An 18,928-nucleotide genomic window follows, 5' to 3' on the forward strand; every position below is an offset into this window, starting at 1 on the left:
AGATCTTGCTGGCCAGGGTAGTTGACTTACACCTTCTAGAGCACGTTGGGTGGCACGGGATACATGCGGACGTGCATTGTCCTGTTGGAACAGCAAGTTCCCTTGCCGGCCTAGGAATGGTAGAACGATGGGTTCGATGACGGTTTGGATGTACCGTGCACTATTCAGTGTCCCCTCGACGATCACCAGTGGTGTACGGCCAGTGTAGGAGATCGCTCCCCACACCATGATGCCGGGTGTTGGCCCTGTGTGCCTCGGTCGTATGCAGTCCTGATTGTGGCGCTCACCTGCACGGCGCCAAACACGCATATGACCATCATTGGCACCAAGGCAGAAGCGACTCTCATCGCTGAAGACGACACGTCTCCATTCGTCCCTCCATTCACGCCTGTCGCGACACCACTGGAGGCGGGCTGCACGATGTTGGGGCGTGAGCGGAAGACGGCCTAACGGTGTGCGGGACCGTAGCCCAGCTTCATGGAGACGGTTGCGAATGGTCCTCGCCGATACCCCAGGAGCAACAGTGTCCCTAATTTGCTGGGAAGTGGCGGTGCGGTCCCCTACGGCACTGCGTAGGATCCTACGGTCTTGGCGTGCATCCGTGCGTCGCTGCGGTCCGGTCCCAGGTCGACGGGCACGTGCACCTTCCGCCGACCACTGGCGACAACATCGATGTACTGTGGAGACCTCACGCCCCACGTGTTGAGCAATTCGGCGGTACGTCCACCCGGCCTCCCGCATGCCCACTATACGCCCTCGCTCAAAGTCCGTCAACTGCACATACGGTTCACGTCCACGCTGTCGCGGCATGCTACCAGTGTTAAAGACTGCGATGGAGCTCCGTATGCCACGGCAAACTGGCTGACACTGACGGTGGCTGTGCACAAATGCTGCGCAGCTAGCGCCATTCGACGGCCAACACCGCGGTTCCTGGTGTGTCCGCTGTGCCGTGCGTGTGATCATTGCTTGTACAGCCCTCTCGCAGTGTCCGGAGCAAGTATGGTGGGTCTGACTCACCGGTGTCAATGTGTTCTTTTTTCCATTTCCAGGAGTGTATTTGTTTTGATGTCCCCTACAACCTCCCAGAGTTTGTCGGTTTAAATACTTTTCACCCTGTAGTGTGAGGAGCCGGGGAAAGTGGTCATGGCAGGCGACGTAGCTGTTGTGGTGCCGGGCGCTATGAGGTGCTCGCGTCGCGCGACGTGTTCGTAACTTACTCTCGCTGGAGCGCCCAGTCCACCTTGAAGAATTACCTGTTTTCTGCGCCGTTTCTCGGTGTTACAGTGATGTTTGTGGATCTTAGTTATGCTGATGTGAGGCAAGTGGCCTGTTTGTGATTTTATTATGGAGTGGGAATGTGACATAGGCCTTTCAATGAAATTATGTGGAAAATGTCTTATTTCTATTCCACAGTCCTACTTAAGACATTCAGTTTTTGGTCATGCCATTAGAGGGTTGCAGATTGTGTGTAATGGCGTCAAAGAGGCCAAAGTGGCGATGTCAGCGGTATCGTCTGGCCACTTCGTGTGGTGGGAAAACGTAAGAGTAGTCACCAAAAGATCGCTCCACGGCGATAGTTACAGAAAGTCCTTACAACAACGACCTAAAAACGGCAAATAAACGATGAGAAGAAAAAAGGAGGAAAAGCGGAAAACAGGCCCTTCTTGGGCAGTAAAAAGAAGAGTGCGAAGAGCAGAAAACTCAACCCTAGAAGACGTATTTTCGACAGCAACGATGAAGACCTGGAGTCCGTTACTGTGAAGAAAATATTTTTCTGATTTATACGCACGGCACACACGCGATACATACACAGAAATCACATCTCTTTCCATTCAGCAATAGCGATAACAAATAGGCCATTGTTTTACGAGGGTTGCACATAAAGTAATACACCGCATTTTTTTCTTCAACAGTGCTTTATTGAACATAATGAGAATTACACACACGAAAGAGTGGTGTTCTATCTGCACACCCTTGTGCTGATGGCGGAGCCAATGCTTCACTGTGTGAACGTCCTTTGCTGATTGGCAGATGCAGCGCCGACTGCCGAGCCGTAATGTGTCTGTCCTCGCGAATGGCAACATCAGCTCGCTGCAACGTGTCAGGTGTGACAGCCGTGGATGATCTCCCCAACCGCTGTAAATCGTGGAGCTCCGCCGAACCGCCTTCTGATGACCTCACCCTTCATGTACAGCGACAAACTGCTGTCGACAGCAGCTACTCCATAGACTTTGCACAAGCGTTTGTGAACGTTCCCCACAGTTTCTTTTTCTGCAGTGATAAATTCAAGGACGGCCCGTTGCTTGTAGCGTACATCACCTACAGACACCATTTTGAAACAGTCCTGCAGCTACGTTATCTGTCAGAAGTAACGGAAACTTGGCACCCTCACTCAAGAGACTTCAAATAATACATATGTAACTTTTCGCATTCGCATTGTTTTCGGCTAAGTGAAAAAATGAAGTGCTTTACTTTCTGGGCAATCCTCGTACTCTACAGACCTGTACAAGGCAAAATATAAATAATGCAACATGTATTGAACAAACAGATATTACTAAACACGTGCCACACGTAAGTTTTACCTGCAGAGGAAATCTACCACAACTTGGCAGGGCACATTATACAGCAGTTGGCTAAAATGCAGATGCTGATCCTCTCGCTTCCTGCGCCCGGGTTCCCGGGTTCGATTCCCGGCGGGGTCAAGGATTTTCTCTGCCTCATGATGACTGGGTGTTGTGTGATGTCCTTAGGTTAGTTAGGTTTAAGTAGTTCTAGGGGACTGATGACCGTAGATGTTAAGTCCCAAGTGCTCAGAGCCATTTGAACCATTTCAACCAGATGCTGATCCACAGATGTGTAAACACTCCAGCACCATGCCATACAATCACTAACAGTACAGAGATACCCACGCATTACACAGTAAAGAGATCTATACACATTTTCTTGGTCGCGACATTTAAAAAAGTGGTGAATTTCCTGTGCGTTAATGACGTACGGGATTCAGTGACCACCACGAGTGTTATGGGTCTCCGATAAGGATGTTAGCTGGGATTTCCGTCGCTGATTAAACATATTTTTTATTATCTACAACTATGGAAAAAAGTCAATTTTTATAATTTAATATCCATCTCTGTTCCATTATGTGGAAAGATTGCATGTTGGGAAACACCCATATTAAGTCTATTTTCCCATTGTAGTCTTACGTAACATATATGTGGGAGGCAATAATATAAAAGTTGACGAATGACGCAACACCCACAAATACCTTATATTATTTTAGTGCCACAACAGGTTTCTGGCTACCATGCCAATCTCCAGATGGCTAATATTTTCTGTTACATAGATGTTTTGATCAACAGCATATCATCTGCACCAATACTGCACAAGAATTTCATTTATAAAAACTGGCCTAAGTCGTTGCATTTATTTAGATGTAATCTGAAATAGTTGTATTCGCTTACACAAGTTGCAGTAGAGTGCGATTTGTTTTGTTGCGGTGCATTCTATAAATTAGACAAGTTATTTTGTAAGCAAGTATTAAATTCGTATTCTGTTTTATCAAGTTAGGAGAAAGCATAAATGAGTGTCACTGTTGATGGATGGTCTTGGAGCTACTAGGCTTTTAAGAATCGGTAAGCACAAAGCTGTACTTAAGATAGCTTAAGTCAACACACCTGCCTAAAATGCACTAACTTAGTTTGTAATACATCTCAAATCCATCACAATCCAGGTGTTTTAGTATATACAGTGGTTGCGTTTACCAACTGTTCTTATGGGACTTTTAGGGGGCAGACACTTGGAAGAAAAGGAAGAACATTTTGTTGATGACTCTGTAAGGGTGGACAATTGATATCATTATTGAATGATACAGAAGGTAACAAACAGCAGGTAGGGTATCCAATAAGATCACTAATATTCTTGTACAAAATATTTAGTGGGCATTTTCTTTATATACAAATGCAAAGTTGGGGTACTCACAGAAAAATAAGAGGCGAGTATGTTTACTACATCAGGGAATATATAAAAAAATCTCTTTATAAACCTCTATATCTATTTATATCTGCTTAAGAAAGGGTAGTTATATTGTATGAACAAGTGATGGACTGGACATTGCGCAAATTGCTGTTCTATTGATCTTACAAAGAAACAGCAATGTATCAAGTAGACTAGAGTAACCAGAATGAGATTTTCGCTCTGCAGCGGAGTGTGATCTGATATGAAACTTCCTGGCAGATTAAAACTGTGTGCCGGACCGAGACTCGAACTCGGGACCTTTGCCTTTCGCGGGAAGAGCTTGGGTAGCTCAGTTGGTAGAGCACTTGCCCGCGAAAGGCAAAGGTCCCAAGTTCGAGTCTCGGACCGGCACACAGTTTTAATCTGCCAGGAAGTTTCAGACTAGAGTAAACCCTATTAATGAAATTATGGCTTTAAGTGCAGTTCGTGTGGAAAACTTTGCCACAAAAAATAACTAAAAACGGCTACTCGAACAAGAACAGCTTGTTCTTGCTGTGTAAGCAAGGTTTACATAATAATTTAAACAGGGTATATGGAGAAAAGCCTTATTCAATAGAGGGTATAAAATGTGTGTACTTACTGTAAATGCTAGTGAGGATGATAACACATTGGTAGACGTGTCGACAATAACGCGTTCTATGGCATTTACCGCAACATTATTGAATTTATGAAAGATCGGTTCATAAGCCTCCAGTCCCATTTGGATCTGCTTAAAGAGAATGATTGTATCGTATGAGCATGTGGTGGGCTGGATGACGCACATACTGTTGTTCTACAGGTCTTAAGAAAAAAGAACCAAAGTTTGGAAGGTAGGAGACGAGGTACTGGCAGAATTGAGGCTATGATGACTGGTCGTGAGTCGCGGCTGGGTAGCTCAGTCGGTAGAGCACTTATCCACGAAAGGCAAAGGTCCCGAGTTCGAGTCTCGGTCCAGCACACAGTTTTAAACTGCCAGGAAGTTTCATATCACCTCACACTCCATTGCAGAGTGAAAATCTCATTCTGGAGCCACAAACTACTAAGTTTTTCGCTTTGTGAGCAGGTACATCTGTAGATGAGATGCAATGTCTCCCCATGAACCATGGACCTTGCCGTCGGTGGGGAGGCTTGTGTGCCTCAGCGACACAGATAGCCGTACTGTAGGTGCAACCACAACGGAGGGGTATCTGTTGAGAGGCCACACAAACGTGTGGTTCCTGAAGAGGGGCAGCAGCCTTTTCAGTAGTTGCAGGGGCAACAGTCTGGATGATTGACTGATCTGGCCTTGTAACACTAACCAAAACAGCCTTGCTGTGCTGGTACTGCGAACGGCTGAAAGCAAGGGGAAACTACGGCCGTAATTTTTCCCGAGGGCATGCAGCTTTACTGTATGGTTAAATGATGATGTCGTCCTCTTGGGTAAAATATTCCGGAGGTAAAATAGTCCCCCATTCGGATCTCTGGGCGGGGACTACTCAGGAGGACGTCGTTATCAGGAGAAAGAAAACTGGCGTTCTATGGATCGGAGCGTGGAATGTCAGATCCCTTAATCGGGCAGGTAGGTTAGAAAATTTAAAAAGGGAAATGGATAGGTTAAAGTTAGATATAGTGGGAATTAGTGAAGTTCGGTGGCAGGAGGAACAAGACTTCTGGTCAGGCGAATACATGGTTATAAATACAAAATCAAATAGGGGTAATGCAGGAGTAGGTTTAATACGAGGTGCGTTCAAGTTCTAAGGCCTCAGATTTTTTTCTCTAGACTGGAAAGAGATAGAAACATGCGCATTGTTTTAAAATGAGGCTGCGTTCATTGTCAATACGTCCCAGAGATGGCAGCATCGTATGGCAGATGGAATTTTACCGTCAGCGGCGAGAATGAGAACTGTTTTAAATACTTAAAATGACGACGTTTTCCTTACTTGACCAGCGTGCAATCATTCGTTTTCTGAATTTGCGTGGTGTGAAACCAATTGAAATTCATCGACAGTTGAAGGAGACATGTGGTGATGGAGTTATGGATGTGTCGAAAGTGCGTTCGTGGGTGCGACTGTTTAATGATGGCAGTACATCGTGTGACAACAAACCGAAACAACCTCGGGCTCGCACAAGCCGGTCTGACGACATGATCGAGAAAGTGGAGAGAATTGTTTTGAGGGATCGCCGAATGACTGTTGAACAGATCACCTCCAGAGTTGGCATTTCTGTGGGTTATGTGCACACAAATGCGAAAAGTGTCATCCAGGTGGGTGCCACAAATGCTGACAGACGACCACATGGCTGCCCGTGTGGCATGTTGCCAAATAATGTTAACGCGCAACGACAGCATGAATGGGACTTTCTTTTCATCGGTTGTGACAATGGATGAGACGTGGATGCCATTTTTCAATCCAGAAACAAAGCGCCTGTCAGCTCAATGGAAGCACACAGATTCACCGCCACCAAAAAAATTTCGGGTAACCGCCAGTGCTGAAAAAATGATGGTGTCCATGTTCTGGGACAGCGAGGGCGTAATCCTTACCCATTGCGTTCCAAAGGGCACTACGGTAACAGGTGCATCCCACGAAAATGTTTTGAAGAACAAATTCCTTCCTGCACTGCAATAAAAACGTCCGGGAAGGGCTGCACGTGTGCTGTTTCACCAAGACAACGCACCCGCACATCGAGCTAACGTTACGCAACAGTTTCTTCGTGATAACAACTTTGAAGTGATTACTCATGCTCCCTACTCACCTGACCTGGCTCCTAGTGACTTTTGACTTTTTCCAACGATGAAAGACACTCTCCGTGGCTGCACATTCACCAACTGTGCTGCTATTGCCTCAGCGATATTCCAGTGGTCAAAACAGACTCCTAAACATGCCTTCGCCGCTGCCATGGAATCATGGCGTCAGCGTTGTGAAAAATGTGTACGTCTGCAGGGCGATTACATCGAGAAGTAACGCCAGTTTCATCGATTTCGGGTGAGTAGTTAATTAGAAAAAAAAATCGGAGGCCTTAGAATTTGAATGCACCTCGTAATGAATAAAAAAATAGGAGTGCGGGTAAGCTACTACAAACAGCATAGTGAACGCATTATTGTGGCCAAGATAGACACGAAGCCCACGCCTACCACAGTAGTGCAAGTTTATATGCCTACTAGTCCTGCAGATGATGAAGAAATTGAATAAATATATGATGAAATAGAAGAAATTATTCAGATAGTGAAGGGAGACGAAAATTTAATAGTCATGGGTGACTGGAATTCGGTAGTAGAAAAAGGGAGAAAAGGAAACGTACTAGGTGAATATGGATTGGGGGGAAGAAACGAAAGAGGAAGCCGCCTGGTAGAATTTTGCACAGAGCACAACTTAATCATAGCTAACACTTGGTTCAAGAATCAAAAAAGAAGGTTGTATACATGGAAGAAGCCTGGAGATACTGACATGTTTCAGACAGATTATATAATGGTAAGACAGAGATTTAGGAACCAGGTTTTAAATTGTAAGACATTTCCAGGGGCAGATGTGGACTCTGACCACAATCTATTGGTTATGAACTGTAGATTAAAACAGAAGAAACTGCAAAAAGGTAGGAATTTAAGGAGATGGGACCTGGATAAACTGAAAGAACCAGAGGTTGTACAGAGTTTCAGGGAGAGCATAAGAGAACAATTGACAGGTTTGGGGGAAAGAAATATAGTAGAAGAAGAATGGGTAGCTTTGAGGGATGAAGTAGTGAAGGCAGCAGAGGATCAAGTAGGTAAAAAGACGAGATCTAGTAGAAATCCTTGGGTAACAGAAGAAATATTGAATTTAGTTGATGAAAGGAGAAAATACAAAAATGCAGTAAATGAAGCAGGCAGAGAAGAATACAAACGTCTCAAAAATGAGATCGACAGGAAGTGCAAAATGGCTAAGCAGGGATGGCTAGAGGACAAATGTAAGGGTGTAGAGGCTTATCTCACTAGGGGTAAGATAGATACTGCCTACAGGAAAATTAAAGAGACCTTTGGAGAAAAGAGAACCACTTGTATGAATATCAAGAGCTCAGATGGAAATCCAGTTCTAAGCAAAGAAGGGAAAGCAGAAAGGTGGAAGGAGTATATAGAGGGTCTATACAAGGGCGATGTATTTGAGGACAATATTATGGAAATGGAAGAGGATGTAGATGAAGATGAAATGGGAGATATGATACTGCGTGAAGAGTTTGACAGAGCACTGAAAGGCCTGAGTCGAAACAAGACCCCGGGAGTAGACAAAATTCCATTAGAACTACTGACAGCCTTGGGAGAGCCAGTCCTGACAAAACTCTACCATCTGGTGAGCAAGATGTATGAGACAGGCGATATACCCTCAGACTTCAAGAAGAATATAATAATTCCAATCCCAAAGAAAGCAGGTGTTGACAGATGTGAAAATTACCGAACTATCAGTTTAATAAGTCACGGTTGCAAAATACTAACGCGAATTCTTTACAGACGAATGGAAAAACTAGTAGAAGTCGACCTCGGGGAATATCAGCTTGGATTCCGTAGAAATATTGGAACACGTGAGGTAATACTGACCCTACGGCTTATTAAGGAAAGGCAAACCTACGTTTCTAGCATTTGTAGACTTAGAGAAAGCTTTTGACAATGTTGACTGGAATACTCTCTTTCAAATTTTATAGGTGGCAGGGGTAAAATAAAAGGAGCGAAAGGCTATTTACAATTTGTAGAGAAACCAGATGCCAGTTATAAGAGTTGAGGGGCACGAAAGGGAAGCAGTGGTTGAGATGGGAGTGAGACAGGGTTGTAGCCTATCCCCGATGTTATTCAATCTGTATATTGAGCAAGTACTAAAGGAAACAAAAGAAAAATTCGGAATAGGTATTAAAGTCCATAGAGAAGAAATAAAAACGTTGAGGTTCGCCGATGGCATTGTAATTCTGTCAGAGACAACAAAGGACTTGGAAGAGCAGTTGAATGGAATGGACAGTGTCTTGAAAGGAGGATATAAGATGAACATCAACAAAAGCAACACGAGGATAATGGAATGTAGTCGGGTGATGCTGAGGGAATTAGATTAGGAAATGAGACACTTAAAGTAGTAAAGGAGTTTTGCTATTTGAGGAGCAAAATTGATGATGGTCGGAATAGAGAGGATATAAAATGTAGACTGGCAATGGCAAGGAAAGCGTTTTTGAAGAAGAGAAATTTGTTAACATCGAGTATAGATTTAAGTGTCAGGAAGTCGTTTCTGAAAGTATTTGTATGGAGTGTAGCCGTGTATGGAAGTGAAACATGGGCCAGCCGGAGTGGCCGAGCGGTTCTGGGCGCTACAGTCTGGAACCGCGAGACCGTTACGGTCGCAGGTTCGAATCCTGCCTCGGGCATGGATGTGTGTGATGTCCTTAGGTTAGTTAGGTTTAAGTAGTTCTAAGTTCTACGGGACTGATGACCTCAGAAGTTGAGTCCCATAGTGCTGAGAGCCATTTGAACCATTTGAAAGTGAAACGTGGACGATAAATAGTTTGGACAAGAAGAGAATAGAAGCTTTTGAAATGTGGTGCTACGGAAGAATGCTGAAGATTAGATGGGTAGATCACGTAACTAATGAGGAGGTATTGAATAGGATTGGGGAGAAGAGAAATTTATGGCACAACTTACTAGAAGAAGGGATCGGTTGGTAGGACATGTTCTGAGGCATCAAGGGATCACCAATTTAGAATTGGAGGGCAGCGTGGAGGGTAAAAATCGTAGAGGGAGACCAAGAGATGAATACACTAAGTAGATTCAGAAGGATGTAGGTTGCAGTAGTTACTGGGAGATGAAGAAGCTTGCACAGGATAGAGTAGCATGGAGAGCTGCATCAAACCAGTCTCAGGACTGAAGACCACAACAACAACAACAACAACATAAAGCTTGTAACAGTGTATCCGTTTGGGCAGATGCCTTCCCACCATCCACTATGATGGGTAATAAAGACACAGTATGTAAGACTTTCTTACACATCGGCAATAGTTTTTCTTGGAGCAGCCGTTTATGGTTATCCTTTGTGGCAGAGCTTTCCGCATTAACTGCATTTAATGGGATAATTTGTTAAATAGAGATTCGTGTTACACTTAGGTATCAGAGTTCGTGTTGTGTACTGGGCTTCTTTACCCCACCCGCTTCATCTGCTTCTTGTTTTATGAGCTTGCCTACATATATGTCGTGTCTGTACTATTTAATTCCGTATCATCTGTGAACATGTGCTTTTAACTGTGGGAATAACTCTCTAGAGGCAACTTGTACACTTCGCAAACCTAGCAATGACTTGAAGCTGCGGTGGGATGTATACCATGGGGATTATCAGACTCTGATGCATAATAATTATAATTCATTGTATTACAGTAATTTGTGCATATATTGAGAACAAATTTGTACATTGGAAGTAATCGGAATTGTGGTAAAAGCTGTGAGCACTAAGAGAGGCATGTTATCACATATGCATAAGTTAATGGGGGAAAGACGAAACTACCAATTCCCCTACATAGGAACAGTACAGTACCAGCAAGAAGCGTATCGAAAAAACTGGCGAGGGAGCACTGGAGACCATCTCAAGGAAATGTACTTTTAAATTTACAATTTGTAACTGTGGAATTAGCTGCTTTGATTTGACTCTGAGGAGGACTGTCTCCATATGTTAAATACTAGCAATATATAAACAGGTGAAACGTAGTTTTTCTCAATTGGGGAGATTGTCTGCCATAATACTGTCAAGTATATAAATAGTATGTAATTAGGACTGGCTCCTACAAACATTTATTTCCTCAGAAAGAGAAACAATGTGTCTAGCAGAGTTAAATTATTCATTTCGTAGAAAAACTCGTCTAACTTCTATAAAACCTATATTAATGTCATTCATACATTACAGTGATCACAATGCTAGGGTACCTTCTGACATTAACAGTTACTTTGTTTTCTACTTCAGTTGTTTACAGATGGCTGGGTGAGATGTTGTATTCGCTTGGGAGTGATATCTTGGGTTAAAAAATATTAAGCCTGATACTTTAATAAATATAAACCACTAAATTTCATCCCCACATTAGTGTTTTGGAGTCCAGAGAAACACAATGCATACAAAAGACATATATTCATGCAGCATATCTTCTCAGTCTTACCAAATGCCCTGATATGATATATACATCTTGCTGACTAAAGAATGTAGTATTAAGATGTATTGATAACTCTATGGTAGGATTAGACCTTTCTTGTAGTAAAAGTACAAAATGTGTTTCTTTACAATGCACGCCATGTCAGATGCATATCTATACTATAATAAATTAACATACAGTTCCAAAAAAACTTTCCTCTATATGTGTCGTAATCGATCATAAAGTGGTTACTGCGTCGATGATTTCAGACGTAAATAGAAATATTAAAAAAGTAGGAAGTTTTTTCTGTTTAGCAAAAGTGACAAAAAGCAGATTTCAGAGTACCTGACGGCTCTACACAAAAGTTTTGTCTCAAGTACAGATAGTGTTGAGGATCAGTGGACAAAGTTCAAAACCATCGTACAATATGTGTTAGACGAGTATGTGCCAAGCAAGATCGAAAAGAGCCACCGTGGTGCAACAACCGAGTTAGAAAACTGCTGCGGAAGCAAAGGGAACTTCACAGCAAACATAAACAAAGCCAAAGCCTTGCAGACAAACAAAAACTCCGCGAAGCGAAATGTAGTGTGAGGAGGGCTATGCGAGAGGCGTTCAATGAATTCGAAAGTAAAGTTCTATGTACTGACTCGGCTGAAAATCCTAAGAAATTTTGGTCTTATGTCAAAGCGGTAGGTGGATCAAAACAAAATGTCCAGACACTCTGTGACCAAAATGGTACTGAAACAGAGGATGACAGACTAAAGGCCGAAATAGTACATGTCTTTTTCCAAAGCTGTTTCACAGAGGAAGACTGCACTGTAGTTCCTTCTCTAGATTGTCGCACAGATACCGAGCGAGGTGGCGCAGTGGTTAGCACACTGGACTCGCATTCGGGATGACGACGGTTCAATCCCGTCTCCGGTCATCCTGATTTAGGTTTTCCGTGATTTCCCTAAATCGCTTCAGGCAAATGCCGGGATGGTTCCTTTGAAAGGGCACGGCCGATTTCCTTCTCTCACCCAAGCTTGCGCTCCGTCTCTAATGACCTCGTTGCCGACGGGACGTTAAACACTAATTTCCTCCTCCTTGTCGCACAGATGACAAAATGGTAGATATCGAAATAGACAACAGAAGGATAGAAAAACAATTAAAATCGCTCAAAAGAGGAAAGGCCGCTGGACCTGACGGGATACCAGTTCGATTTTACACAGAGTACGCGAAGGAACTTGCCCCCCTTCTTGCAGCGGTGTACCGTAGGTCTCTAGAAGAGCATAGCGTTCCAAAGGATTGGAAAAGGGCACAGGTCATCCTAGTTTTCAAGAAGGGACGTCGAACAGATGTGCAGAACTATAGACCTATATCTCTAACGTCGATCAGTTGTAGAATTTTGGAACACGTATTGTGTTCGAGTATAATGACTTTTCTGGAGACTAGAAATCTACTCTGTAGGAATCAGCATGGGTTTCGAAAAAGACGGTCGTGTGAAACCCAGCTCGCGCTATTCGTCGACGAGACTCAGAGGGCCATAGACACGGGTTCACAGGTGGATGCCGTGTTTCTTGACTTCCGCAAGGCGTTCGATACAGTTCCCCACAGTCGTTTAATGAACGAAGTAAGAGCATAAGGACTATCAGACCAATTGCGTGATTGGATTGAAGAGTTCCTAGATAACAGAACGCAGCATGTCATTATCAATGGTGAGAAGTCTTCCGAAGTAAGAGTGATTTCAGGTGTGCCGCAGGGAAGTGTCGTAGGACCGTTGCTATTCACAATATACATAAATGACCTGGTGGATGACATCGGAAGTTCACTGAGGCTTTTTGCGGATGATGCTGTGGTATATCGAGAGGTTGTAACAATGGAAAATTGTACTGAAATGCAGGAGGATCTGCAGCTAATTGACGCATGGTGCAGGGAATGGCAATTGAATCTCAACGTAGAGAAGTGTAATGTGCTGCGAATACACAGAAAGAAAGATCCCTTATCATTTAGCTACAATATAGCAGGTCTGCAACTGGAAGCAGTTAATGCCATAAATTATCTTAGAGTGCGCATTAGGAGTGATTTAAAATGGAATGATCACATAAAGGGTGATCGTTGGTAAAGCAGATGCCAGACTGAGATTCATTGGAAGAATCCTAAGGAAATGCAATCCGAAAACAAAGGAAGTAGGCTATAGTACGCTTGTTCACCCGCTCTTGAATACTGCTCAGCAGTGTGGGATACGTACCAGATAGGGTTGATAGAAGTGATAGAGGAGATCGAACGGAGAGCAGCGCGCTTCGTTACAGGATCATTTAGTGATCGCGAAAGCGTTACGGAGATGATAGATAAACTCCAGTGGAAGACTCTGCAGGAGAGACGCTCAGTAGCTCGGTACGGGCTTTTGTTGAAGTTTCGAGAACATACCTTCACCGAAGAGTCAAGCAGTATATTGCTCCCTCCTACGCATATCTCGCGAAGAGACCATGAGGATAAAATCAGAGAGATTAGAGCCCACACAGAGGCATACCGACAATCCTTCTTTCCACGAACAATACGAGACTGGAATAGAAGGGAGAACCGATAGAGGTACTCAGGGTACCCTTCGCCACACCCCGTCAGGTGGCTTGCGGAATATGGATGTAGATGTAGATGTAGATCGTTTGTATAGCTGATTTTTTAAAAAGATTTTTGTTACTATTTATTGTTACACGTAATCAAGGAGAACTGTGAGAATTTACACCGTACATCTCTGCATGTTACAGCAAAATTTTGGCAGGCTACTCTGCTGGCAGTAAAACCTTGGTTCAAGGATTTTAAGGGTATGTAGTCGAAAAATACAAGTACCACAAATTGCAGTTGTATCACTGTATATATATCTGTGTGGGTAATACATTGTAGTGGTAAATGCATGAGTTTTTTTTTGAAAAAATAAGGGTGCATCATCCTCTTTCTTTAACAAAAATGGGAACATTACTGCTTTTATAAGTGAAGGAATCAGTGGCAGGGTGGCAATGCCTTGTAGTTAGTAAAGTGGGGAATGAGTAACATATCTTCTTGGAAAAGGTATCCTACAGCATACATTAAAACGCATGCTACATAATTTTGAACATGGTTCCATGGCCACAAAACTCCATACAGCACACTGCACCCATAACAAGGTACTAACTACATTACAAAGCTCGCTTAACCATTGCAGCGAGGCTACTCTTAAAGGTGTATCGAATTAGGAAGCTGGAACAGACGGCTGACTAACCTGTTAAGCGTAGAAGAAGAAAGTTTTTGTTGAACCACCTCAGAGTTTAGTTTATCCTCGAGCATGTTGTTCCCCATTCACATTACCAGCGCCACATATGAACCAGGGTAAGCCAGCCCTGAGGCCGACACTTGCCTGGGCGAGACGAGATGACAGCTGTGTCCCGACATCTTATCTTAAAAAGCCATCGAGGCTAACACTTTCACAAATATATGCCACTAGGTGTTCAGGAGATTTAGAATAATAGTGTACCTACAAAACGGATGCAGGTTGATTGTCGTAATACACATGGATGATTACCCACCGTAGACTCTGTTATTCATATATTCGTTATTCGTGTTTTCACGTGCACGTGATTTTAGTTTTAAATCCAATACTACCATCTGATAACAGTATGCAGAAGCAGTAACGATTTAGCTCATCTCAGCGCTCATCCTGTGCCTTGTCTGCCGAGACATGAACCATGAGTTTGGTTCAGTAGAGCTGTGAAGTTGCACTCGAGGGGATCTGTATTTGAAATGTTGGGTTAAAGAAAAGAAATTGTGCCTGTAATGGAAAAGGAGCTTGTACGAAGCTCGTATCCGCTAGAAACAAAGAGAGAACTCACGATCACTACGACAGTGGTGAGAATACTGCTGACATTCTGTGTGCTTTGGGACTTAGTGAATCCACTGCGAGAACTGATCGTGACAACGTGGAATCACCTCCAAAAACTGCTCAATATTCAACTGAAAAAGTATGACTAGAGTGAGCAAATCTTGTTCAGAGACAATGGAAAGAATGGAAAAAATTCTAAGCCACTGGACACAACACAACACCAGACAACACATGCCTCTCTCTGCAGCTGCCAATCGAGCTAAAGCCAAGAGCTTGTACGCAGATTTAACGAAAGAAAGTAATGATCTCTTCCACCTCAGTTTGGTTTGATAGCTTCAAGCATCGTTTTGACTTTGACAACATTAACAGGACAGGGAGAGATAGCTGCAGCGTATGAAGTTAGAGCCGAAGAATTTAAAAAGTGGTTTAAAAAATTGTGAAAGGAAGAGGCTATACAGCAAAGCAGCTTTCCAAACTTGGTGAAACAAGCTTATATAACGAATCCATAGCCACATGTTCATGTCTACTGGATTTAAAGCTGCCAAGGGTCGATGCATCTTCTTTTTGGAGGAAACGTTGCAGGGGATTGCAAATTAACACCCCTTATTATATACAATTCTCAAAATCCTAGGGTTGTGACTGGAGCACGCTGGGAGTTCATTGGAGTTGAAATAATGATTGTAGTGTATTAGTGTGTGTTTTAGTATGATATTTTTAAGTGTGTGGATTTTGTTTTAAAATGCATTTGATTAACATGATAATGCTAATTATTGTTAAAAATACTAGAAACTCTGTTATTTTAAACGTAATATGTCCTTAAACGAGAGCTTAATCCCACATTTCACACTTAAAATGACATGATTTAGGCGAATTCGATATGCGCCGTGATTCGGCGAAACGCATCTATTGATTTCAACAAGAATTACCTTTATCTCCAGTCATGGATCAGAATTTTCAAAAACGTTGCAAACAAATTTGTAACATCAGTCTCCATACTACCTTAAAAAATAAATATTATCAGATTGAGGTTGGTTCCCATAAACAATGTTATTCCAAAGCTCTCAGGAAAAAGTAACAGTTTGTTAATCGGACTTAAAAGAGAATGAAATCTGGAGTATATGGTCAAAACAACTACAATAATGGAAGAATAGACACTACTACTGGAAAAAGAGCAGACCATTGAGGATGTACCAACAAAGCTAACCTATTAATTTAAACACAGTATTTGAAAACTTTGGTTGAAACTGGGGAACACACTATGTCAGCATTTTCTTTTAATACCGATGGAAAGTGACCATATGTTGGAGTAGTCGGGAATCAGTGAATCTGTGGACGTTTACTACATTCCATGTATAGGTTCTGGAGAACTATTAGCTTGGCTTTCCCTGCATTCTCTCTGATTATATTAACACAAGATTCAACAAAGCTACACGTATTTTGTTGTAGGATCGTTTAGTTCATGCAAGAATGTTACAGGGAGACTCAACAACCAACTCCTGTTGTAGATGCTACATGAAGGGCGTTGCGAACCTTGGAGAGCTTTTTTCTGTTGATAAAAAATTCCAGGAGAGTATGTTGCGGGCAATATATTACATTTTACCACGTACATCTTGCAAAATGCCACAAAGCTGAATTAGAAGTGATAAGCTGGTTTTACCAACACTCACATTTTCCTCGCAAATGGAGCAAGGTTGAAGGTTAATGTTCTATACACCACATACACAGCAACAAGCATAGAAAACTTAGAGCGAGTCAAAAAGTAGCTATAGCGAAGTTGTCGTTGGATGTCAACGACCTGTTTAACACTCATGGCCCAAAGCAGTGATATCCACAACACAGAATTCTGACTGAAGATGACAAACAATGTACAGAAAACATAGAGTACCCCACCAAAGAGAACCAGTAATGGGAGTATTTTTCACCTTGCCGTTATAGAATAATAGAGAAAATTACCAGTCGCTGGAGAACTGCCAAAGAAGTCATCAGATAGAATGGGGCAGTATAGATTTCACTGTGGTGATCGATACTGAAATAGTGGAACAGTCACATATATATATATCTCGTATGTACAGAAACTCTCCATAGTTTACAGCAGTGAAGTACTTTTGCATCAACAGATCTAAATACATTGTGCAGTTTGGCTGGCAGACACACACTATATTAATGTCCACTAGTAAGTGTCCAGGTACTTTTGATCCTATTCTAACTCGAGACAGGTTGGGTAGTTCAAATGTAGGCTAACTGTCCCTGTTATCTAAAACAAATTAATTTAGTATTCTTCAAAACAATGAATTAGGTATTCAATGACTACTAAATGAAACAAGAATCACAATCAATTAATTACATTAAAGTAACTCTTAAATCATCTACAAGCAATAACAACTCTAAAGTAAAACCTCGGCACATGTGACTAAAGGGCCTTGACTAAGATTCTAATAATTGCATATCAAAATGTGACTGTTACATTCGTGAAGATGTACTGTGACTGTAGTGATGTTAGTATAATAGGTACATACAGCAGCTCTAGAGAAGGGAATGCGTTGCATGTGTGGCGTAGTTGAAAGTTTACGGTCGTTCAGATCTGAAAGCAAGACTTCAGAGTGAAGCTTGAAGTTATTGAAATTCTACAAAATGGACTTTACTGTTCCCTTTGCTCATCTGCTTGGAGGTCGACACTGACAGCAAAGAAGGCCAGCGGAAGGGAAGGTTCGCAGTGGTGAAAATTCCCAGCGGTGAAGTCTCCCAGAGGTGAACTGACTTTGTGCTGACTGATCCTTAAGAAGGAAGACTAGTATTTCTGCGTTTTGCGCTCTTTACTTCAATCAGATTGATTGGGCTACAGATATTATGAATGCAACCAGTAAAAAGATCCCTTAGAGGATGCTGGACCCTTTCCCTGAGTTTTGATTCATGCGGCTAAACAGTAACGCGCTTCCTGTCGTGTCCTCGTCAATGAACGCAGCCAGAACTGGTGCGCCGAGACAGTTTCCGCCTGGCGTCACGGTTGACGCTTTGACTTTCGCCGCCAACTACAAGCACGGTCCAATTAGCAATCTCTGCGCCACCGAAAATGAGATGGACTTCCCCATCGTGTTAAGCGGTGGCCACAGGCAGCAGCTGACGGTTGGCGTTCGACTGTTCTAGTTATGGAGTTCCAAGGTTGCAGTTCGTAGCTACAGTTTGTAGTGGAGATCAGCCTGCAAGACTTGGTTTACAAGTGGAGTCGTCTGTAGCCTTCGCATGGGGACAAGTGCTTATTACAGTGATGGGCAATGTGGAGCGCAGCACAGACATAGTCTTGTTGACATTGTATTCAGTAGCGCACATCTTGACAGGCCACTGCTTAGCTGCATCTGTCCGCAAGCACATCCAGCGAGTAGCTGTACAACTTTAGTTACCTGTCACAGCACAAGAAAGTATATATGTGTATGTCACTAGTTTGTTCGCTCTGTCACAGCTCTTCTGTCCACTTTGGAGGACCTAAACGACACGTGCGTACCATTTTGTCCAGGCGCTGCGCGGAGCGTCCGCGCGGTTAGAGGCGTCATGCCAAAGATTGCGCGGCCCCTCACGCCGGAGACTCGAGTCCTCCCTCGGGCATGGGCGCGTGTGTTATTCTTAGTAGAAGTTATTTTAAGTAGTGTGTAAGTCTAGGGACCGATGACCTCAGCAGTTTGGTCCCTTAGGAATTCACACACATTTGAACATTTTGTTTCTGCCTAGGCGACCAGCACACATCACTTCTTGCCATTGCGTGCTTAAAATAGGCATCTCACTCTCTTTCTGTGGCCAGTGCAGTGGGACTTCAGTAGCACAGTCGAGTGCCTCTCTTCAACTTCCAGTTTATTTAGATTAGCCAATATCGGCAGTTATATAGCATAAACATTTAGTTTTTGTGGACCCAACGTTCGACATAGTCCATCGCTTACAAAGATATTACAAATTGCAGGCACTCACTCCATTTTCTAGATGTTTCGTATGGCATCCGCTGCGTTCCAAAGAAAT

At 43.0% G+C, this 18,928-nt stretch overlaps 1 protein-coding gene across 1 annotated transcript in view; it reads left to right on the top strand.

The window, feature by feature from the left end:
- Nucleotides 1-18,928, top strand: part of LOC126191130 (uncharacterized) — a 71,057-nt gene that overhangs the window by 20,188 nt on the left and 31,941 nt on the right. Inside the window, exon 2 of the mRNA XM_049931879.1 lies at nucleotides 7,489-8,291. Coding sequence (XP_049787836.1) covers nucleotides 7,489-8,291 — 803 coding nt within the window. The remainder of the gene's footprint in view (nucleotides 1-7,488; nucleotides 8,292-18,928) is intronic.

Source organism: Schistocerca cancellata, chromosome 6, assembly GCF_023864275.1.
Source record: "Schistocerca cancellata isolate TAMUIC-IGC-003103 chromosome 6, iqSchCanc2.1, whole genome shotgun sequence".
In the NCBI taxonomy this organism is placed as follows: domain Eukaryota; kingdom Metazoa; phylum Arthropoda; class Insecta; order Orthoptera; family Acrididae; genus Schistocerca; species Schistocerca cancellata.